The sequence below is a fragment of the Syzygium oleosum genome, unplaced genomic scaffold (genome assembly GCF_021117445.2).
Source record: "Syzygium oleosum isolate NSW1041296 unplaced genomic scaffold, Sole_v2.1 Sole_v2.08, whole genome shotgun sequence".
In the NCBI taxonomy this organism is placed as follows: Eukaryota; Viridiplantae; Streptophyta; class Magnoliopsida; order Myrtales; family Myrtaceae; genus Syzygium; species Syzygium oleosum.
Genome location: NW_026607492.1, coordinates 6,759,599 through 6,784,281, shown reverse-complemented (window position 1 = coordinate 6,784,281; position 24,683 = coordinate 6,759,599). Strand labels below are relative to the sequence as shown.

At 39.0% G+C, this 24,683-nt stretch overlaps 1 protein-coding gene across 1 annotated transcript; it reads right to left on the bottom strand.

Annotated features, from left to right (window-relative positions):
• Positions 1-16,254: 16,254 nt before the first annotated feature.
• Positions 16,255-22,578, bottom strand: LOC115688138 (sugar transporter ERD6-like 6). The gene is made up of 18 exons (XM_030613882.2): positions 22,348-22,578; positions 22,158-22,220; positions 21,968-22,057; positions 19,992-20,051; positions 19,843-19,907; positions 19,683-19,749; positions 19,496-19,571; positions 19,089-19,153; positions 18,853-18,945; positions 18,587-18,667; positions 18,414-18,498; positions 17,314-17,360; positions 17,161-17,223; positions 17,022-17,081; positions 16,877-16,942; positions 16,733-16,792; positions 16,545-16,659; positions 16,255-16,451 (listed from the first exon to the last, which is right to left on the bottom strand). Exons 1-18 carry the CDS (start codon positions 22,543-22,545, stop codon positions 16,342-16,344), a joined length of 1,464 nt encoding a protein of 487 aa, XP_030469742.1. The 5' UTR covers positions 22,546-22,578; the 3' UTR covers positions 16,255-16,341.
• Between the last annotated feature and the right edge of the window lie 2,105 nt (positions 22,579-24,683).

The following is a 24,683-nucleotide window of genomic DNA, read 5'->3' as shown; positions in this document are numbered from 1 at the left end:
GTGACAAATTTACCCCACATTAATTTTTTTAACCATAAAAAATCATAAACTGGTAATTCCGTGACAAATTTACCCTCCGTTAGAGGATCAGTTTGGGGTTTTTCGTTGTATTTACCCCATGGATTTCCACGTGGATTTGCTATGTCACTGTACCACATCACCATGTGTCATCCACATTACCAAACTTATCAGTAAAATTTAACGGAAATTAACGGAGGGTAAATTTATTACACGTGTAACAGTTTGGAATTTTTCTTGGTAAAAAAATTAGTTCGAGATAAAATTATCACAAGTGTAATAACTCGGATTTTTCGTGGTTAAAAAATTAGTTTTGAGTAAAATTGTCATAGGTGTACTGGTTTGGAGTTTTTCGTGATCAAAAAATTAATTTGGAGTTAAATTATCACATGTATATCAGTTTTGAGTTTTTTGTGATATTAACCCTTTAGATTATTTAGATATGTATATTGACTATTTGAAGACTAATTAGGGATGCCAGATATAGAAACAAAATGATTAGCTGCCGGAAATTAGTTTTTAATTGCTTTTTTTTTTGGGTCGAAATTTGCAGTTGAATAATATATATATGAAGATGGACTTTTCACCAAAAACAAAGAGAGAATCAAAGAAGATCATCATCGACTGGTCAGCGATGCAGCTGTACCTCTCAAATCATGACCTGTTTTGCCAGTGACTTTGAAGTTTAGTTGAGGACAATAATCGCTGGAATGTGGGGCCAAATTGTTGTGCTTCCTTACGTGCAATCCTGATACATTTTGTTTCCTCTTCTTAAAAACCCTAATGGTGCTTTACTTCCGAAAAGCGAGAGAGCCGTCTTCTTCTTAGGTCAGATTGCTTCGATCGGATAAGCACGTCAACGAGCTCAAATAAGTCGGAGTGGAAAGTGAGAGCGCGTGTCGGAGAAAGCCGTGATCCCTGGCTTCGGTTGTCGGATATTCAATTGGCTCACTATTTGAGAGAGTCCGATAAAGTAGCTAAGTGGGTTACGAAAATGGACAGCCTCTCCACGCAAATTCTCTGGGATTTGTTATATTTAAAAACGTCGTACGTCTTCTATGTATTCTTCATGTGTACCTAAATCTCATTCCCGACCAAAAAAAAAAAAAGAGTTTGAATGAGGTGAATTCTATGAGAGACTCACCTGATTTAAAATCCAGTGTTCATTGTTTAAATAGATCTAATGTACCTAACAATAGCTTGACTCGAAGTACATTACGGAATATCGAATGTTCTCTCTCAGAGAAAAACTGATAAATCGAAACTCTTAATCTCCTTTCGTTTTATGGAAAATAATTTCCTAGAAAACATTTTTCGGACTTTCGGCCTTCATTTCATGAAAAATAAACTAATAATGAAAAACATTTTTCACCAATGGAAAAAAAATACCTTCAAAAGTGGGGAAAATGTTTTCCGCTTTTTTTCATATCTTCTTTCACCTCACTTTCTTTCAAATAACACATTTTTCTTTTCTTTCAGTTTATTTTCAGGTTTCACCTCAACACTGGAAAATATTGTCATTTTTCTGAAAAATGGCTTTCTGGAAAACATTTTCCAAAAACGTTACATTTCCTGCAAAATAAACGGAGCTTTAATGTGGTATGGTGGGGGTGAGAAAATCATCTAAACACGATAAATAGTAAAATTCCCAAATATCCAAGAGACAATGAGATTACCAGTCTTCAAATTTTGTCAACATGCGACGTTGTTCCTAAACTATCAATTGCTTCAGTTAGGTTCCTAAACTTTTAATCAATGTGTAATATCTTCTTTAAACTTTCAACTAGTTAAATTAGATCTTTGGATTCTTTTAATATGTTCAATAGCATCTTTACAGTACAATTCCGTTTGTTTCACGGAAAATATTCTTTGGGAAAAACATTTTCCTCATTTTTCGTAATTTGGATTACTTAAGAAATGAGTCAACGAAAAATGTTTCATTGTCAACAAAAACCTCTGCTTAAATTCAGGAATATGATTATCTCTTTAAAAAATAAAAAATCAATTTTCAAAATATAACTGGATAGCGGCGCTTGAATTTAAAACTCTACGCTTGAGCACAGGAACTCTAACGCTCGTTCTTGGGCCATTCATAGCGGACCTGGGTCTAAAGGCCGAGGTCTAGTCCACCAAGATCCTTTGAGGCCAAGCCTAGGTCCAAAGAGGGCGGGCCCGAAACCTCGATGCCTAGGCAACAAAGGTGGGGTTCGGGACATTGGCGTGAATGCTGGGACCTCGGCGCTGTGGCTGGGTACTGGCGCCTAAGCCCGGGTCCATAGAATTCGAGCCTAGGACCCCAGTATCGTTGCTTGGCTCCCCAGTGCCTCGAATTGGGTCCACAGAGGCCTTTCCGACCGATGTACTCCGCCATCTGGCCGCTCATGATTCCCCCAATCGTACCTCCCACATTCTCCATGGAGCTAAATATTGAAGACTATATCCACCATTATACCGCAATCAGGAAGAAACTGCGTCAATGAACAGTAAAAAAGGGATCGAAAACCAGAACTGTAAGATTAAAATTCTAGATCCTGAAGCAAGTGGAAACTGCGAGAGCGAAAGGCCTAGGTCGCTCATTATGTCCTCCGCCGCAGGAGATGAATATCCACTCTGAAAGCCGAAACAGCACAAGAATTACACAACCACAAGATGCGCCGATAGACAGATAGATAGGTACGTAGATAGGTAGATGGATAGAATCAAAACGCATTATGCAAATTCGGGCTTACAGAGTATCCTAACTGAAGAGAGCCCAAGGCGACTCTTGACACTCACAGGAGGACGGAGACGGAGCCGGACCCATAGCAGAGGATCTTTGCCGATCCGGAGTGGCTGGACGGCCTCGACGCCTCCCCCTGCATCGTGTACCACACCCATGTGCGGAGGAACAGCTTCGTCAGGTCCCTCCCGGCCTCAGCGTCTTCAAGGGCACCCATGTTGGAGCTCGAGGCCGACAGCTTCTCCAGAAGATGCTGCTGCTGCTGCTGCTTCTTCTTCCTCCTCCTCCTTATCAGTTTGAATCTTGAAGAACTGTGAATTGTTAGCGATGATGATTGAGAAGATGTTATGAGAAGATGAGGTCGTTCCTCTGACCGTTGGTGTGAAAGCAGAGGGAGGTGATGGCTGGCGCCTGGCGGACGAGACGGAGGAAGGTGATCGGTGCTGACCCTCAGATGGCGCGCGTATCTTGAAATCAAAAGATATGCAAAGATGCGGCTGCATGTGTCAAACGTGCCCTTTTTTTTTTTTATATATTATTGTATCTATCAAGATAGGCAAAGATACCTGAGTTGCCATTTATTTCGTGAAAATAAATAATAGGAAATTTTTTTTTAAAAAAAATGATTGCTTGTATTACCTAAAAGAGAAGAAGGAAACGAATGGAAATACTTTTCATCAACTAATTATTTCAAGCAATACGCACAATTATTTTTTTTTAAAGTTTTCCAAATCATTTATTTTTTGGAAATGAATGATTTGGGAATTGAATGATTTGGAAAGCATTTCCTGAAAATAATTGCTTATATCGCTTACGAATATGAATGAACAAAAAATATATCTATCGTTCGCGAAAATGTTTAGATATAAATTGTTATCGATAATGAAAATATTATGTATTGGCTAATTATTTCAAGTGATATAAACGATCATTTTTAGGAAAATATTTTGCAAATCGTTCATTTTTTTGCGAAACAGACGGAGCTAAAATGATTCTTCAGTTAAGCATGTTTCAATTTTCTTAAAAAGAAATTGTAAATTTTTATTTCGTTTTTAAAATTTAAAATGGTCCAAAGTTTCAATAGATTAATGAAAATTTTATATACGAATCTAAAAGTCACTATAGATTTAGATATTAAACATTTTGTTCATTAAATAGTAGAGAAGTTGCGTGACTCATTGGAATTAGTAGGAAGTCTTACCAAATGGATATGCTTAGGGTTGAATATGAGTCCAACTATTCGCGAGAAACACAAACTCTACTTGATGGTTATTCAGGATCGATCCTCTAATTTTGAATTGAGCTCGAGCTTGAATTACTCGAATATTTATTCAAGTGAAGATCAAGCTAGCCAATACTAGTTCAACGGACTTGCTTGATCTAATCTGACGTATACTATTTCTTTTAAAATTATTTTGTAGGTACATAAAGATATGACAATCTTTAAACTTAATATACTCATATATACAAGTATATACACGTATATTTAGGGAAAATATTTGAGCTTGTTAAGTTCGAAGAACTCAAGCTGGAGTTCCTTTAAAACCTGGTTGTAATTGAGTTAAGAGAAATAAGATCGAATATCTCGATTTTCTATGATAGTCGATTTCATGCAAAAATTTTATACTTGATCAAGTTTAAGTCGAAGTTTATGCTCCAAATAAAAGAATGGAGATGAGCTCAACCTTATCACTATATTGGCTCAGTTAGGCTATATTACTTTCTAGATATATATGAGAGAACGGTGGCCAGCCAATAGCATTAGTATTACATGGCTTGCATTTTGAGAATGTTCTTCTTTTATGTGTACAATTTCATGTAAAAGTAAGAAAATTAAGAAAAAAAACTCCAAAACCTATTGCAATTGTGCAAATTCAGTTTTAAACATTTTTTTACCAATTGATTCTTAAAAATTTTGTATTTGTGCTAATTCAGTCCATCCGGTCAATTTTTACTGGTTGGCACTGATATGGACGTCGGGTCTTTCGTGATGCAGTCGGTGCTGACGTAAACGATTTTAATATTTTTTGAAATTTTTTTTTCTTTTTCTTCTATGTCTTTTTTTTCCTTTCATTCTTCCTCTAGCCAACGAGCCTGGCCCTCGCCCACCCCTGGTGGGGCTCGACCTCGCTGTCGCTAGGCAAGGTTGAGCTCACCTAGCCATGGCGAGGCTCCCTCGCCTCTGTTTGGTCGCCGAGTCTGGCGACCGGCTAGAGGAAAAAGGAAAGAAAAAGGAACAAAGAGAAAGAAAAGAAAAAATGAAAATAAAAAGAAATAAAAAATTCGAAAAAATATTATTAAAAATTATCCACGTCATGCCAGCTGGTCAAAATTGGCCGGATGGACTGAACTGGCACAAATGCAAAAGGTTTATGACTTAATTGGCAAAAAATAAAAAGATTTATAATTGAATTGGTACAATTGCAATAGGTTTAGGACTTTTTTGCTAATTTTTCCTGTAAAAAGCATTATAAACTTTGGAGACTTATTCCGTGGCATCAAAATGGAACACGTTTAAATGCCTTAGGAAATTTAAAAATTAATTTCAAGAGAACTACTTAATTCAAATAGTAATTATAGAAATTCAAAGAAGGGAAAATAGTATGGTCTCGTGTAGGAAAATACGGGATTGGTCCCGTTCAATGGGAGCCATTAGATTAAGAAAAAATAAATGTTGATTGTAAATTATGACTATAAGATCGTATATCTTCAAGTTCTACTCGGTACTAAAGTGAGAGTTGAAGATTTTTTTGACAGAAAAAGTTCGGGAATAAATCAAGATTGGACCTAAAATTGGGGTTTTCTTTTGGGAATTAGTGAGAGTATAGAATTAACGCAAGTGGACTATAGTTATTTTTTTACTACTCCCGATTATTTTTATTCCTTTAAAAAAGATTCGCACATTAAAATATGATGCACCTCATTTCAACCTTTTCTTTTTATTTTTCACCACTTTGTTTTTCTAGTTTCCTTTTCTTATTAATTTAATTTTAATTTTAACACATAAGTAAGTTCTAATATATTTAAGCATGATTCCATAGAAATCCAATCAATTTGTATTTGATAGCTACAAATTTAGTTATTATTTTTTATTATCACTTAGAATTTAATTTTCTATAAATTCATAAATGGAAGTAAAATAACTAGTAGGAGTGCTTGTAATCCCTATTGTGTAGGCTAGTTGAAGAAGATCACCCATTAGAGAAAATTAACATAGTAACCCAATTTACATCATTGCTTTGTTATTTTAATTTGTTACTTGCTATCTTTGATCATCTTTATATTTGTCAAGCATAGTTGAACAAATTGAAATGATAAATGAGTGTCTAATTTTATTTATCCCAAGTATTTTTATTTATAGGATTAATACAAAAAAAAACCCCAAACTGGTACACTTGTGATAAATTTACCGTTTGGGATTTTTTGTGGTAATAACCCTTATTTATAAGTGAAAAACTTGGCGAGGACCAAACAATGCAGCTATCCCTATGAACTTTACCAAAGGGTCCTATGTAGACAAATGCATTGTATTAATTAATTCTTTATAAGACATATTAATCGAATTGGGTACCATATATATAAAACTAGGTACTTCTCATAAATGAGGTCCATTGCATATAAAATCCAAAATATTTTAAAGTTAATTTTCAACAAAGATCGAAATTAAAATATCATCAAAACAATTATTATGTACTAATACATATTAATATTAATTATAAATTACTTCATTCGCCTCTCCTTTTTCCCAATCACCGCACGACGCTTGACTCTAGAAACCCATTATATACTCTCCTTATTTTACTCACATTAACTCAAATATAAATTAGTAGGTTAGGTTTAACATTTAAATGCGTAATTATGTGAAAATGATAAACGAATAAAGGCTCACGCTTTTTCCATCCATTTTTTTTTTAATTTTCAATGCCTTCTATTACCTTAAATTGACACAATATCTCTTGCAGGTCCCAGATTTAAGATTCTTTTTATTGTTTTTTCTTCTCTTTCTTTGGAAATTCCAATGCATTTAGAATTGACAAAAAATATGCATTTCCCAATGGTTTGAATGGATTGTCTTATAATGCAACAACAATTGTCATTATTTTCTTGTCAACAACTAATTATTCCATTTAGTCAGCCCTACTTTCAGTTTTGTCAACGTAGCCTTAAACTTTTGGACAATATTTCAATGTAGTCTTTTCTATCAATTGCCACCGAAAATCATTGATGTGGCATCTAGTCGTTGTCGGCCGTGTTAAGTGGCAAGCTGACATGGGCAATTTGTTTATTTCCACATCAGCATGAAAGACTACGTTTAAATATCGCACAAATGTATAAGACAATATTGACAAAATTGGAAAGTTAAAACTGAATTAGTATCCGTACAATAGGTTTAAAACTAAATTGATAATTTTCCCAAATATTTAAATAATCACTCCTTAAACGAACACATTAAAAAGCATTTTTGGGATTAGTATACTAGGAGTGCCATAACTTTTGTACGGCGCTTACTTGAGTGCCGCAAATTTGAAAAATCGATCACTTAAGTGCCATCGACGATTTGTCTCGTTGAAAGATTTGATGTGGACGCCGGTTGTCTTACATGGCATCGTTGGCGTTTACGTGGGCAATTAATAAAAAAAAATTAAATATATATAAAAAAATCCACTTCGGAATGGGAGATTAATAAAAAAATCCACTTAGGATGATTTGTCGGAAATGTCACTCAAATTGATTTTATTCTGATGTGGCACCTAAGTGAGCGAAAGAAGAGTTACGGCACTCAAGTAAGCGTTGTACGAAAGTTATGGTACCCTGCTGTACTTATCCCTCTATTTATCTATTCTATATAATAAAGATGATTTTTATAAGGACATATCACATTTGTCACTTCATCCCTCATTTTCATTGTCATTTTTTTTTATTTTAATTTTTTTTGGACTGATAACTTTTATTTCAAACATTAACTTATGCCATTTGTTTCTTCTCCACCTTTCTGCCACTATTTTTTTATCAAATTTTTTTATTTTAATTTTCAAGCTATATTATCTAACTCCTTTTCTTTCATTAAATATTTGCATGATCATAAGGTCACATAACTTAAAATGCTGTTACAAAATTTGACCTAAACAATTTATAAGTGTCAAAGTATCTATTTAAGTTCCTAAATAAAACAAGTCGACCCTATGTAAAAAAAAAACAATTTGAAATAATAATGATGATTATATGCTAATATGTCTTATACATGATTGTGAATTCGCTATATGCAAAGGAGACACATAACCTTACTAATATTTCTTTTACTAATTGAGTCATCAAAACATTTAGCGTAACACGGGATATCATTTTAAAAACTACCACATTGTTTTTAGTGTGACAAAACATGTAAGGCCTTGGAAGTTATCATTTTAATAAGTCTTCCAACTCTAACTATACACATCCTTACATATAAAGATAATTTTGGAGTTACTTTTCATTGGTTGATAAAAAAATCTTCAAATATCTTGATTACGTATATAAAATTGTCTAAACTTTATTAAAAAAATATATTTAGACAATTTGAAATTTATAGAGAGTGCTACAAATGTTAAAAAATTGAAGAACGATCAAGCGAACTACAATACAAATTTCCAGGGTAACGAAAAGATTTACAATGTTGTGATTACTAAATCCTTTTAGTCCAATGGCAACGCACGGGTTTATATGCTAATAAACACTACTTTTATGTAACACATGTTTTTCTTTTCAGCTTTGAAATATTTGAAAAGGCATTGTCGTTATTTGTTTTTTGAAATTTGCACCATAAGGACATTTTACACCATTTCATCTTACCAAAGAGGAGAATATATAGGGCCCGTTTGGTTCGACTTTGGGGGAATGCAAATACCTTTGGGCAAAATGGGTTTTCCGAAATGCAAGTAGTGTTTTGTAAGTATTTTTTAAAATCAACTTGGGCTAAAGGACTTTTGCTAATATTTAAAAAACAAAAAAAGCTCCGGTGGAGTTAAACCGCCGGCCACTGCCGCCGGCCAGATCTGGTCGCCGGCCACCACCGCTTGGGGTCGCGCGACCCCGGCGACCGCCGCGACCCAGGCGACGCCCGAGGTCCAGCGACCCCAGGCGGCGGTTGCCGAGGTCGCGCGACCATCACGAGACCCCCACTTAGGGCTCGCGTGACCCCGGCGACCGCCACCTGGGGGTCGCACGACCCAGGCCAAGCGTTGCCTGGGTCGCGCGACCCAAGCGACGGCCGAGGTCCGGCGACCCCAGGCGGTGGTCGCCGGGGTCACGCGACCCTCAGGCGACCACTGCCTGGGGGTCGTGTGACCCTGGCGATCGCCGCCCTGGGGTCGCCGGACCTTGGGCGGTCGCCTGGGCCGCGCGACCTAGTCCAAGCGTTGCCTGGGTCGCGCGACCCCGGCGACGCCCGAGGTCCGGCGACCCTAGGCGGCGGTCGCCGGGGTCGCGCGAACCCTAGACGGTGGTCGCCGGGGTCGGGCTAGCCCTCAGGCGGCGGTCGCCGGCCGCCGGACCTCGGTCTGGGGAAGATGAACAGTGTCGATGAACAGTGCAAGTTGCATTCCGAAAATGCAACTTCCCAAAGCACCTCCGGTGGAGCATTGGCCAAAGGTCCCTTGGGGAGCATTCCAAATGCAATTGCATCTCCCCAAAGTGAGTAAAAAAAATTGCCAAACACCATTTGCATTTGGCCAAGGGACTTTAGAGCCCAAATGAGCATTGCAAATGCTGAACCAAACGGGCCATAATACAATATCCATGGTGTGTATGGTAGCCAACTTCAACATAAAATGGGAAATCTGCATAATTCGGTCAACAAATCCAACTTGGACTTTCTCTTTTCTTGACGGTGACTTCAACAAGTATCGAAAGTGGATATCGTGTATTTTAAGACAATCTTGCACCCAATGAAAATCCAAGTAAGACTTCCATTCTTGGTCTTGATTCCAACACAGAGATAATCTTTATTTTGCTCGTGACTTCAACACGGATACAATTTCCATATCTTTCCGCATACTTTATTCGAGTCGAGTTTTCGTTTACAAACTCAAATTTGAGACATATTTTAACAATCTTCACTTTGGCTTGACGTTTGAGTCAAGTCACAATCGTTTAGTTAAAATATCCGAACTTCGCTAAAATTTCAAACTTCACTGCTATTCTCCCACAGCTCCTCATGGGCTCAACCGTCACAAATATCTTTCATGTTCAAGCCTCGTTTGAATTTCGTCATAACCCTGGACCATATCATAACACCAATTCCTCCTGCACCTTTAATTGCTCCACAATGATTTTACGACACAACCTCCTCAATCTTAGATAGAACAAAACTATCATTGCATTCATATCTGTCAAAAGATCGAACACGTAACCTTGTCAATATTACTAGTTACAACAACCGTTGGCTCTATAAGCTCTACCTTGCTATAAACACCATATGTGTTAATTACTTCGCTAGTACCCACTACCTCAGGAGTTTCTTGTGGCAACTCCACCTTAAACTAAACACCATCCAGATTCGTATAAACACTATCTATAATCACTCTTATCGAAAAGCCCTAGAGACTTGTCAAATATAACTTCTCCACTGACAACAGGTGAATTTAATTTTGGATATCACAACCGATAGCTCCATTCACCTTGTGCATAACCTAGGAACATCCACTTTCTTGCCATTCCATCGAGCTTACCATCACTCAATCGAATATAACATGGGCAATCAATTATTCAAATAGCAGAATAATTAGCAACTCTATATGATCACACTTATTCGGGAGTTTGACATCCAATCGCAGTCGATGAGAATCTATTCATCGAGTAGCTCGTCGTAGTAAGTGCATCCGCCAAGAATCTCCTAGCTGTACAACACCAGAGAGCATTTTATGGGCCGTCTCTTGTAATATCCTACTTATTAACTCTGCAAAATATTGTGTGATTCACTGGTACTAGTGCGGTGTCTTACTATACCTTCTTTCATGCATAATTCATTTAACAGCTCTAAGCAGAACTCCATACTATTGTCAGTCCGCACATGCTTGATCGTTTTACCAGTCTCCTTTTCGATCAAAGCTCTCAAATCCTGACAACAGTATCAAACTTGTGTCTCAACACAAATACCCAAGTCTTTCTCGAGTAATCACCCACAACCGTTAGCATAAATATGACACTCTTCCTCGAAGGAATTCGTGATAACCTGCGAATATTCAAGCGAATTAACTCTGCAATTTCAGTGATTTATCTAATAGTCATATCGAATGCCGTTGATTTAAGTCACAGCATCTACATACATTTAGTTTGTTAGAAATAGAACCACATAGCATATTCTTTTCACTTAGAACCTTCAAGCTTCTCTCGCCAATATGCCCCAAGTGTATATGCCATAATTCAGATTCTCGAACATATGCATTCGACGTCTCCGCAAGGAAATTCATCACTGTCTCACCTTGAAGCTCATACATGCCACTATGCTTGATTCATTTCATTATCACCAAAGCATCTTGAACAACTTTCAGAATTCCACCTTCTGAAGTATATCGACAGATAGTTGACTCTAGGGCACTCAAAGAAATTAGGTTTTTCCTCAACTTTGGAACAAGTTTCACTCTAGTCAATGTCCTCACGATACCGTTATGCATTCTGATTCTGACATTGCCAACAACTACAATATTGCACTTAACATTGTTCCTCAATTGCACTTTACTATTATTCGTGCATTGATAAGTAGTGAACCAGTTCCTATTTTGGTGTAGCACGAAAGGAACCACCAAAATCCATAATCCATCCATCAAATGATGAATAAACAGTTATAAATAAGACAAAATCAGCATTATCCGAATTACTGTCAGGTACAGCTGCAACATCATCCGCAGACTCAATTCTAATTTCCTTACTCTTCTCGCTCTTCAGTTTATGGCAATCCCTTCTAAGATGCCACCTCTTGCCACAACTCCATCATACAACACCACCAGTTCAAGATTGACAACGTCTATTTAGGTTTAAACTATTTTTGCTAACACGAGTACCAATTCTTTCTTTATTTTCACCTACTAAAACAGTAGATATAGGTTCACCAGATTCTCTTCAACGGATGTCCTAACTCATAATCAAATCTTGAACCCCATCAAACATCAAGCTTGTTGACCTAGAGGAATTACTAACGGCAGTAACAGTAGTATTCCAACTATCAGGCAATGACGATAATAGAATCAAAATATGTACCTCGTCTTCAAAGTCAATCTCAATTGACTAATGACTACATTGAATTCATTGATATGATCTGCAACTGATGCACATTCGCTCATTTTCAAGTTGAATAGACGTTGCATCAAATGCACTTTGTTGATCGTAGATGGCTTCTCTTACATATACGACATGGCTTCCATCAGACCTGCAATGGTCTTCTCTTTTATGATGTTAAACGCAATGTTACAAGCTAACGTCAACCAAATAACACCCAATGCTTGTCTATCCATCAATTCCCATTCAGCTTGCATCATCGACTCAAATTTCTCCCCAGATAAGGGCAAATGCAGTTTTATCTGATACAGATAATCCTCAATCTGCATCTTCTAAAAACCAAAATCTTTCCCTTCAAATTTGTCAATTTTCACTTTTCCTTTTTCTGTCACCATTGATTCCCTTCAACTTTGCCAAGCCGAGTTCTGATACCAATTGTTGCAGAAATAAGGAATCGAACAATAAAATAGATAGAATAAGAAAATAGATCGAACACCAGATTTACGTGGTTCGATCGAGGTGACCTACGTCCACAGTGAGAGCAGTCTAGAATTTCACTATGCGTCAAGTGATATAATGGAGATTAGAACAACACTCGAGTCAATCAAACACTCTTAGTGTTTCTCAATCCCCAATCACAGCCAATAACTTTCACGGTGTTTAGCTCCACAATTCTTCACTCAATCTCACAAAGGAATTAACAAATCTGAAACTCACAAGATTTACACTAAACACTCTTCAGTTTCACCAGGATGTAATTCACGAGTGAAGCCCGCCTTGGATTGCATGCTGACCAATATTAGCACACAAACAAGCGGTCATAACTTCCTTATGGATTCTGCACCAACTACTTCTACAATCTGACCAAAGAGGAGAATATATAATATAAAATCCATGGGGTGTACAATAGCCAACTTTAACATGGAATAGGAAACCTGTATAATTCGATCAACAAGTAGGAAGTCATGTAATAGTGTCAGAAGTTAAGTACATCCAGCATCATATACTCCTCTTCCAAAAGATGATTTTCTCTTCATGGACTGACCCAAGATTGCAAGATCTTCCAGTTGAGAAATAGCCCAAAAAGGTAAGCCGACAATGATCCCATTGTAACTGAGAGCTATTAAAGGAAAGGGAAATGAAGCATTTTCCATGATTTGTTAAAAACAACTTCGAAACTATTAAAAGAAAAGGTATCACGTCAAGCAAATGATTAAAAGTGATAGGTGTATTGACCTGATTCACAGATCCTAGGGTTCCTCTCATGTTGTTAGGCGATATCTCAACTATATATACCAGCACCTATTGATACCAAGAAAAGTATCAGAATTGAGATTTGTCACACTGCTGCCAAGTGCAAGTTTAAAGGGTTTAGTAAGATAATGCTTTCCAAAGATTACCACATGAGAAATCACACCCACACTGAATCCCCCCAACAACCTTCCTATGTATAAGAGTAAGGAATCCTACAGAAGCAGCCAAGGAGTACATGAGGAGGCAGCTGCGGTCTATTGAATTTCATGAATTATCTGACCATAATGATCACTCACCTTCGCAAATGATATTAATAGCCACTCTATAACATTAGGGACTGCAGCAATCATCAGAGACTGCAGATGAACATGGTAAGAAATTAACAGTGTCGACATCAGAATCATAGAATACCTAACAAAAGCAATCATAGTGATGTTTGTTTAGGACAGCTAGAAGGAACATGTTTTGCCAGTGACTTTGAAGCTTAGTTGAGGACATTGCTTGGATCCTCAAATTTTTTTTAAAAGCAAGATCTCAAGAAAATTAGAAAATGAAGATGAGAGAGGAAATCTAACTTATAATGACAACAATCACCGTGATGTGGGACCAAATTGTTGGTGCTTATTTATGTGCAATCTTGATTCATTTTGTTTGCTCTTCTTAAAACCTGAATGTGTTTTACTTCCGGAAAGCGAGAGAGTCTTCTTCTTCTTAGGTCGGATTGCTTTGATTTTATAAGCGCACTGACGAGCTCAGATCAGCCAAAGTGGAAAGTGAGAGTACGTATCGGAGAAAGCCGTGATCCATGGCTTCGAATGTCGGATATTCAGCTAGCCCATTGTCTCACTGTCTGAGAGAGTCCGATAAAGTAGTTGAGTGAGTTGTTGAAGCCCAAAGATGAAAAGCCCTACCACGAAATTGGATTGCCTCTCTCTGCAAACTCTTTGGAATTTGTTATTTTCTGAAACATCGTTTATGTATTCTTCACGTTTACCTAAGTCTCATTCCCGACGAGAAAAAAGTTTGAATGAGGTGAATTCCAGAGGAAATTCACCTGATTTAAAATCTGGCATTCATCGTTTAAACTAGATCTAATGTACCTAACAATAGCTTGACTCGAAGTACATTTTAGAATATTGATTGTCTCCTCCCAGAGAAAAACTGATAAATCAAAACTCTTAATGTGGTATGGTGGGGGTGAGAAAATCATCTAAACTCGATGAATAGTAAAATTCCCAAATATCCGAGAGAGAATGACATTACCGGTCCTCAAATTTTGTCAACGAGTGATGTCTTTTTTAAATTATCTATTGCTTCAGTTTGGTTCATAAACTTTTAATCGATGTTTAATATTCTCTTTAAACTTTCAACTAGTTCAATTAGATATTTGGGATTTTTTAAAAATGTTCAATATCATCTTTACATTATGACTCTGTTTGTTTCACGAAAAACATTTTTTGCGAAAACATTTTCCTCATTTTTCGGCATTTGGATTGCTTAAGAAAATGAGTCAACAAAAAATATTTTCCTCGTTAACAAAAAAACCTATGAATAAATTCAGGAAAATGATTTTTTCTATAAAATATCATAAATCATTTTTCGGAATATGACTAAATATCAGCGTTTGAACTTGAAACTCCACACTTGAGCATGAGAACCCCAATGCTCGCTCTTGGGCCATTCACAGCAGACAAAGGTCTAGAAGCTGAGGTCGAGTCCACCAGGATCCATCGAGGCCAAGCTCGGAACCCTAAAGCCTAGGCTTGGGTCAACAAAGGTGGGGCTTGGGACTCCGGCGCAAGTGCCTAGGACCTTGGCACCGTGGCCGGATCCCGACGCTCGACCCCAGGTCCACAGAATCCAACCCTTGGTACCTAGTACCGTTGCTTGGCTCCTCGGTGTCTTGAACTGGGTCCATAGAGGCCAAGCTTGAGACCCTGATGTCCATGCCCCAGGTTTCGGCGCGTGTGCCTCGGTCCAAGGAGGCCGAGCCCGAGTTTATAGAAGCTAGGCTCTAGACCCCAAAACCTATGCTTGGATCCTCGGCGCCTGAGCCCAAGTCTGAGTCCAAGTCCATCAAGGCCAAGCTTGGAATCTTAATGCTCGTACCTATGCCATGCCTAAGCTCAAGTCCATCGAGGCCAAGTCGTGGGATCCTAGTGTCCATACCCGGTTCCCCGATACTTGAGCCCAAATTCATCATGATCGGGCTTGAGACCCCAATGGTCGGGCCCGAGACCATGGTACCCATGCCTAGGTCCATTGAGATTGGGCCTGAGATCCAGTGCCCGTGCTCGAGTACACCCAAGCTCGAGACCCAGTGCTCGTGCCCGGATCCCCTACACGTGAACTTGGATCCATCGAGGCTAGGCCTGGGATTGGGTCCCCAATGCTCAACCCTGGGTTCATCGAAGTCGGATCTAGGACGGCGCCTGATCTGGATCCCCGTGTCGGGACTAGGTCCTCGATGCTCGGTCCCGGGCGCTGGTCCATTGAGGTTGGACTTGGGACTCCGATGCCCGTACCTAGTTCCTAGCTATCGTGCGCAAGTCACTAGCACCCAAATAGTGTATGTTTATTTAGAAAAATCAAATTAGATTTTCTTTTCCAAACGATGGAAAATATTTATAGGTTATTTTTCAGATTTCAGTCAAAACTTGAAAATTATTGCCATTTCCCTGGAAAATTACTTTCTAGAAAACATTTTCCAAACAACTTATTTTGTGAAACAAATGGAGTCTAATGGAATGAATTCAATTTTGGACAAAACTCTTTCTCAATACGAATGCTGTCTTCTTCTCAAGTTTTCAGTCAAGATTGCGTGAAATGAATAATTTCGAGCCAGCTAATGCGTGATGAGGAGAATGGCGATGGCGAGCGTGTTTGATGGAACGAAAGTGGTTGGTATGTTTGACGGAAAATAACTTTGAAAAGAAGAGTTTGCAACCAATGCATGAAGGAGCGGTCCACTAATTAAGGATGAAGAACTTTTGAGGTGCGCTTGTGATTGGTTATTATCAATGGAATTTGATGCTCCCGCATCTCTACCATGTTATTAAACAGCAAAAATGAATGTGAGAAAAAGAGGCAAGAATCATCTAAAACGACGACTGAATCTCTTCCAGAGTTCTCCCCTTTGTTTCTGGGACAAAGAGTATCACAAAGACAACACTACAAGCAGCCACAACTGCATAGATTGTGAAGGTACCTGTCCAAAATTTCAAAGGCCGTGTCAGTCAGCAATAAGTGTTAAAGCATGGGAGAGCGCATTGCAGGGGAGAGGGAGGGAGTGAGAGAGAACCTCCGGCGCTCCAATCCAACAGTAAGTTTGCTGTCAACGTGATTATCCACGTTGTTATCCAGTTTGCCAAAGTTGCCATGCTACCGGCGAGGCCCTTAATATCTGCCGGAAGAATCTGGCATGCAAAAAGATGCTAGGACATATTCCCTGTTATTAATTTATTGAAATGACTATGGATTTGTGCTTACCTCAGACATAATAAGCCATGGAATAGATCCCAGTCCCAGAGAGAAGGCAACAACAAAGGCCTGGATATGATGACACTCAGAACATACCCTCAAACTTATTAAGCACGATGAATAAGTACAAACAGTGAGTATAAATGATCACACCACAAGCCCAACCACCGACAATATGCCCATTATGCTGTATAATTTAGAGTCTTCTGAAGCAGAACTCTGGAATATGGAAGAACAATGTCTCAAAAAGCAGCCATTGCCTCGGAACCGAAAGGGTTCTAGTAACAGCAATGCTCACCTCCATATAGAACGCCACAGCCACAAACAGAAGGCTCAAAGTCATTGCGGATGAGGATACCTGCAAAAACAGATTTAGATACCCAATTTGAGCTTGTTTTATAGAATCTTAACTTTAGTGAGAATCTAGTCATACTCACTATGAGGAGCAGCCTTCGGCCTGCTTTATCCGGGAGACAAGTCGCAACCCCAGTGGCGAGAACCTACAGCATGAAGGGTCCTTACACCTCAGATTAGCTCAAAAAGTTTTTTGCATTGTTTAACTGCTACCACCGAGAGAATTGTCAATTTACCTGGATAGCACCGAGTCCAACAGTTGCGACATTACTTGAAGAAATCCCTATTCAAAATCGATGCACATTAATAGAAGCCTAATCAACCAAGAGAAGCTTTATTGGGTCGCATCCGTCAACAGATGCTATTCAGAACAACAGCAGAGATCAGCATGTATTTGCTCATCCTGACTAAAGCAGAATCTAAAAGAGAAATTTCTTGTTTTTTTGCAGGCTTGTAGAATCTGCCAGTAGTATCCTCTGGGGAATGAAATAGGCTAATTGATTGAACTATTGATAATTAATATCAATCAATTCTTTCAACAAATCTTGCATAGTTCAAGTTTAGGGCTTTTCTCCAACTTCAATTGATAGTCCTCTATTCAAGTCTATTTAGACAGAAAAAGTAAACATTCGATTACTATTCTGCTTAATTAAACCTAACATAATGTGATAACTGCATCCTCAATTAGAAAAAAAAGTACAGACAAATTGAATCTTTCTGGGGAGAAGAGCATAATGAATAGTTTTCAGCTTAGTCCTTAATGATAACTGTTGTAAACAGATGTGGAAGAACAAACACAGAACACAGGGATTTACGTGGTTCGATCACAACGTGATCTACGTCCACGGGCGAGGCAAGACAAAATTCCACTATAATCAAAGAGAGTACAATTTTCAGAAGTCGAAACAACGACAAAAAACTCACGGCTCACAAAACTCTCCTGAAACAAAATTCTCTCTGTACATCAATGAGAAAACCTAGCCGCGGTATAAATAGTGCTCTCCAACAAAATTTCCTCGGGGGTGTAGCCCCCGAACCCCCCGAGACATTTGTTCGTTGCTCCAGCTCAGGCGGACCGCCATAGAGATTTGTTCACTTGCTACGAGTTGGGCCTATCGGCCCAACTCTCCGCATCGTGAACTAAATCTCAATTTTCGGGTCGCACAAAAATATGTCGAGCGGGGTGTTGAATTGGACCAAGAACATAAAATTCAAAACATATTTAACAATAACATTGAAAAAGAGAAAGATTTAAAGTTGCAGGTTCTAATAAAATTCAGTTCTTCGCTCTAGTTACATTAAAATAAGGTTGCAATGCAACACAATCGGTCGCCACCTGTACTTTCAAATATTGTGGTGGAATAGAAGAAAACACCATTGATGCCACTGAGTTGCCGGTGCATAAGTAGTCCGATTGCTACCTGCAACACATACATTTTACACAAGAAGGGACAAGATGTCAAGGTATGAGAAAATAAAGTTCAAGATAGATTCAAGTGAAACATTTACCATTAAAGGAAACCAATATCCTTTCTTCTTGAGCTCTGCAAACCTGATCCTTGCTCTTTGGCTTGTTGATGCAACAGAGCTCTGCGTGAAGTGTATAATTTATTACAACTGATATCACTTTGTAAAGAGAGAAGTTGAAACATAAGTAGATCCATTATCTATAGCAAACTATATCAAGTTCTTTTGCAGTAGAAAAGGCTCAAAGAACTGCACTGATGACAATTTTTTAATGTCACAACTTTCAAGTTGGAAAAGCTTTTCGATACCTTGATTTCATTAAATTCAAGGGAAATATCAGTATCAAATCCCCGTAGGACCTGCAAAGAGGCTTCAAATTCCTCTGTCAAACCCATTTTGGCCTGCAGCATTTTCCATTCCAATGAACATAAAGCAGAAGAGATATAAGAAAACTGTGAATAGAGAAATGAGAGCAGGAAGTAAATAAAAAGGGTGGGTTAAAACAAAGAATTAATTACAGAAAAAATCATATCAGATTTCATACCAACCATCGAGGAGACTCTGGGATGAAAAATAAGCCAGGAATCAATATTGCACATGGCAGAGACCCTGCAAATAATATTAAAAATTAAAATCAAGCAATATAACTAGAAATAAGTGAGTTGAGTGTGGCCTCAGAAAACTGATGAGTGTACTTGGCCAATAACCTTATAAAAGAAACACCATCGTTTGTAAAACAAATGAACTGTTGTTCGTTATATATTGCAGTGTTATGTTCAAAATTAATTAGCAAAATTATTGTGGGCATTACAGATGTCCAAAAGCATTGTATGTTTTTAGCACAAAAAAAAAAGAGAGCTTTTTTACGTTGAAAGTCTTGTGTCCGAAGTTAAGTACATCCAGCATCATATACTCCTCTTTGAATAGATGATTTTCTCTTCATGGACTTACCCATGATAGCAAGGATCCTCCAGTTGAGAAATAGTCCAAAAAGGTAAGCCAACAACGTTCCGATTGTGACTGAGAGCTACCAAAAAGGGAAATGAAGCATTTTCCATGATTTGTTGAAACAACTTCAAAACTAATAAAAGAAAAGGTATCACGTCTGCTTAAAGATGAAAGTGGTGGGCGTGTTGACCTGATTCACAGATCCAAGGGTTCCTCTCATGTTCTCAGGCGATATCTCAGCTATGTAAACCGGCACCGATAAGACACCAAGGGCCAGAATTGAGAATTGTCACACTGCTGCCAAATGCAAGTGAAGCGGTTTAACAAGAAAGAGGTTTCCAAAGATTACCACGTAAGAAATTACACCCACTCCAAATCCCCCCAACAACCTTCCCATGTATAAGATTGAGGAATCCTACAGAAGCAGCCAAGGAGTACATAAGGGTGTAGCTATGGTCGATCGAATTTCATGAATTATCTGAACATAGTGATCACTCACCTTGGCAAACGATATTGCCAACCACCCTACGACATTAGGGATTGCAGCGATCATCAGAGACTGCAGTTGAACATTGTAAGAAACTAACAGTGTCCACACAAGAATTATAGAATAGCTAACAAAAGCAATCATAATGACATTGTTTTGGACATTTAGAAGGAACAGATCAGCCCAGCAAAGCAGGAAATCAGCGATAAAATTCCATCATGATAATATCTTGTTAGATTGTACAGTTATTCATTCATCATATGCAGCAATTTGTTTTAAGCGGTGAATCACATCGGCAGCTTCACCCATAATAAGCAATAGAAACCTAGTGGAAGCTTTAGAGCCTCATGCTGAAAAGCCAGAAGCCATGAAAGGTACTCGAATGACTCCAAAAGCTCCATCAAATTTAATATGTAAGTTACTCAAAACCAAGCATCTTATTTTTTAGGCCTAATTCCCAAAAAAACCCCAAACTTTAGGTGTTATCCCAAGTCTACCCTAAACTTTTTTTTGTCTCATAAAAAATCACAAACTTTTATTTTAAACCCAAATCTGCCCTAGGTTAATTTTCTGTCCAAATGTTGACAATTTTTTTCCAACTTGTCATCCACGTGTCTATCTTCTTTTCCCACGTCAGCTTGGGTTGACTGTTTCTTTCTTTCTTTCTTTTTTGTTTTTTCATTATCTTCTCTCTTTCACTTTCCGCCATTCACCTTCTTCATCCTTCGCCTTCAACCTCTTCACCTAAATCTCCAAATCATCCGCAAACGCCACCCCATGGTTAGGCGACACCAGCCCAAGTTGCTGTCCTCTGCTTCTTCTGCATCTCCATTGCCCTCTCGTCAACAATCGACGACGACACCTCGTCCGCGCCCGACCTCACTTCCTTGTTCTTGGCGTCGGCGGAATTGAGCTCGAGGCCCAGCACGTTGAAGTAGCGGTCCACGTCGCCGGTGCCGTTATCGTAGGTCCTCAACAAGCCCTCATAGGTGAGCCCCTTCTCGCCGTCAATGCACTCGCCCTAGGTCTTGAACTTGACCCTCGGGTTCACGGCCACCGCGAGCGCGACCATTTCCTCCCTGTTGAGCCCTCCATCACGGTTCCCATCAAATGCTGGAAAATTCGCTTCACCTTCTCCGATCTGCTACCTCTGGTCGCCATTTTAGTGCTAGAGTTTCATTAGAAACAGAGAAAAGGGAAGATTTTGGCCCAAATGACTGACCAACGCAGAGATAGACGGAGAGGTCGCAATGTGAAGATTGAAAGCGACGATGGTGTCGCCGGCCTTGGGCGACTGCCGGCGACTCCAAATCTGGGCGTGGCGGCGTTGGATCCGACATCCTGATCCCAAATTCAACTATCCACCGACAAATAGAGGGGGTGGAGGCTCGGCAAATGGAAGCGTCTGGGCTTACAATAACGACGAGGTGACGAGGAAGTCGTGGCAACGTGCACGCAAGCTGTTGCGGCGGTGACCGGCGTGTGGCAGCACCTGGGCTTTCTCTGTGTTCTTGATGGTGCTCTCGTTGTCCATGGCGGAAAGTGAAAGGGAGAAGAGAATGAAAAAACAAAAAGAAAGAAAGAAACAGTCAACCCAAGCTAACGTGGGAAAAGAAGATAGACACGTGGATGACAAGTTGGAAAAAAATTGTCAACATTTGGACAGAAAATCAACCTAGGGCAGATTTGGGTTTAAAATAAAAGTTTGTGATTTTTTATGAGACAAAAAAAAGTTTAGGGTAAATTTGGGACAACACCTAAAGTTTGGGGTTTTTTAGAGAATTAGGCCTCTTATTTTTTTTCAGGATGTCGGCTGTTCAATGCTGCTATTTTCCAAAATTCAGTCACATTATCCAAAGAATAGTTTCAGCAAAAAAGCAAAAAGCCAAAAGAACTAAAAGCTACCCTGAAATTGCTTAGATTTGACTAAGACAAATGACACAAGAAACTCCTATGAAAATGGCAGCTGATCGAAATAAGTGGCATACCCCTTTCCGACCGATGTACTCCGCCATCTGGCCGCTCATGATTGCCCCAATCATATCTCCCACATTCACCAAGGAGCCAAATATCGAATACTATATCCACCATTATACCGCAATCAAGAAGAAATCGCGTCGGTTAAAAATCAAAAGCAGATCCAAAACCAAAACAGAAAGATCCTGAAGCAAGTCGAACCTGCGAGAGCGAAAGGCTTAGGTCGCTCATTATGTCCTCCTCCGTAGGAGACGAATATCCACACTGAAAGACGAAACAGCACAAGAATTACACAACCACGAAACTCGCCGATGAATAGATAGATAGGTAGGTAGATGGATGGACAGATAGATAGATAGAATCAGAACGTATTAGGCAAATTCGGGCTTACAGAGAATCCGAACTGAATAGAGCCTAAGGCAACTGTCAACACGCAGAGGACGGAGACGGAGCCGCCACGGAGGATCTTGGCCGATCCGGAGAGGCTGGACTGCCCCGACGCCTTCCCCTGCCTCGTGTACCACACCCCTGTGTGGAGGAGTGGCTTCCTCAGGTCCCTCCCGACCTCAGCGTCTTCAAGGGCGCCCATGTTGAAGCTCGTGGCTGACAGCTTCTTCAGAAGATGCTGCTGCTGCTGCTGCTGCTTCTTCTTCCTCCTCCTTAGCTCGAGTGAGCTAGAGAGCGATGCGAAGTGAGACTTGAATCTTGAAGGACTGTGAATCTTTGACTAGTGGTGTGGAAGCAGGGGGAGATGGTGGCACACGAAGGTGGCAGTGCTGATCCTCAGATGGCGCGTGTCTTGAAATTAAAAGACTGCGGCGATCCCGTTGCATGCTTGTCTTTTTCCTTTTCTTGTATTTATCAAAATACGGTAACAGAAAATGCGAACCGTGTAGCCAAAATAAATAATTTAAAAAATATTTTCTTAAAAATGATTGCTTATATAATAAATAAATAAATAAAATATTATTATCGACAATTATGATAATATTTATATATAAATTATTATCGATAATGAAATTATATTTCATAAACTAATTATTTCAAATGATACAAACGATCATTTTTATGAAATGTTTTTCAAATCATTCATTTTTCACTTATATCACTTATAAAAATGAATGAACAAAAAATATTTCCATCATTCACGAAAATGTATATACATAAATTGTTATTGATAATAAAAATATTTTTTATTAACTAATTATTTTAAACGATACAAGTTATCATTTTTAGGAAACTGTTTCCCAAATCGTTCATTTTTCACGAAATAAATAGAGCCCAAAATGATCCTTCAGATAAGCGTGTTTTAATTTTCTTAAAAAGAAATTGCAAATTTTTACAAGAGAAGTACACTAGAAGTGCAAAAAATTGTGTACGGCCCTCACTTTAGTTCCAAAAGTTTTCGCCGAATCACTTAAGTACCAAATCGGAGAAAAAACGATCATTTAAGTATTTCCGGCGATAAATTTCAGCAAAAAATAATACGTGGCTTTTATAATTAAATGTATAATCTGACGTGGCATTTTTATATTAAAAATGAGTCCAATGTGGACAAATTGAAGAGAGAGAAACTCACCAACATGATTGAGAAAGAATCGTTCAATACATCTTCCATTTTCTAGGAAAATTTGCTGAGAAGGAAAAAGAGAGGGAAAGAAGAAAGGAGATTGAAGCTGAGAAACTCAAAACGCCTGAGTCGAATCGAAGCCGAGAAGAGAGATCTTGGATTCTCAGCGATGCTTGACGTCAACGGCTTCGATGTGATATCCCAACTCGCACGCCAGAGCGATTTGATCTCGTCAATCAAGGGGCTTCGCACGAGTGCCGTGGCGAAGTGAGCACTTCGATGGAACAACACGAGCCCATCGAAATCAACGCTTCGGGAGTCGAACCCATCAGCACCAACCCCATGAACATGATCCAGCTGAACTGAATCAGAGCTACCGTCACTTGAGCCGCTTGCTCTCTTATGGTTTTTGAACAAGTGTTGTCGCAGAGTACCGATTCAAGAAACTGAAACACCTTGGCTTTCAAGATCAGGTCTTGGTTAACTCTGTCGAAGCCTCGGGATGGTCTTTCCTCGAGCTCGGTCAAGACCATTACTTGTTCCCCTTCATCCTCCGACTGGTCTAGCGTACGGACGAACCTGCAAATGTTGTCTTTGTCGAGGTAAGCTTGGGCTTCACGCTCGATTTGGCGTGCGAGTTGGGATATCTTGTACTAAATGGTTTGAGGTTCCAGATATGAGGATTTTCGGGGCAGAAGCAAGTGAGAGCACTCAGCTATAAGGATGGCAGCAACACAGCTTCTCTTCCCCTTCGTTGCTAGCTTCAATTGTCACGATTGAAGCACGGCCTTCATTACCTTCTCATCTTCATCAGCAACTCATCATCTTCCGCCTTTTTCATCTTCTTTAATCTTTTGCAGATTGAAGAAACAAACCTAATTTGGACAAAAACCCTAATTTGGCCTAATTTTGTTTGCAAATAACAATTAGGGTTTACATTTGGGGAAAACACATAAACGACATCGTTTGGGATAATTAATGTTGACTGGGCGCACCAGCGAGCCACGTGGGACGGAAAAATTAATAAAAAAATGGCAATGTCGGATTTCTGGCGACCATGATCGGAGTTGGCACTTAAGTGATCGTTTTTTTTTAAAAGTGATACTTAAGTGGTCCGAAAAAAAAAATTTGACACTAAAGTAAGCGCCGCACACAAT

Coding starts and splice junctions, on each gene's coding strand:
- LOC115688138 (XM_030613882.2), bottom strand. CDS start 22,545: ATGGGCGCCCTTGAAGACGCTGAGGTCGGGAGGGACCTGAGGAAGCCA. Junction 19,908..19,991: donor TGGCAATATCGTTTGCCAAG/GTGAGTGATCAC, acceptor CTGCTTCTGTAG/GATTCCTCAATCTTATACAT. Junction 16,660..16,732: donor CATGGCTTATTATGTCTGAG/GTAAGCACAAAT, acceptor TTTGCATGCCAG/ATTCTTCCGGCAGATATTAA.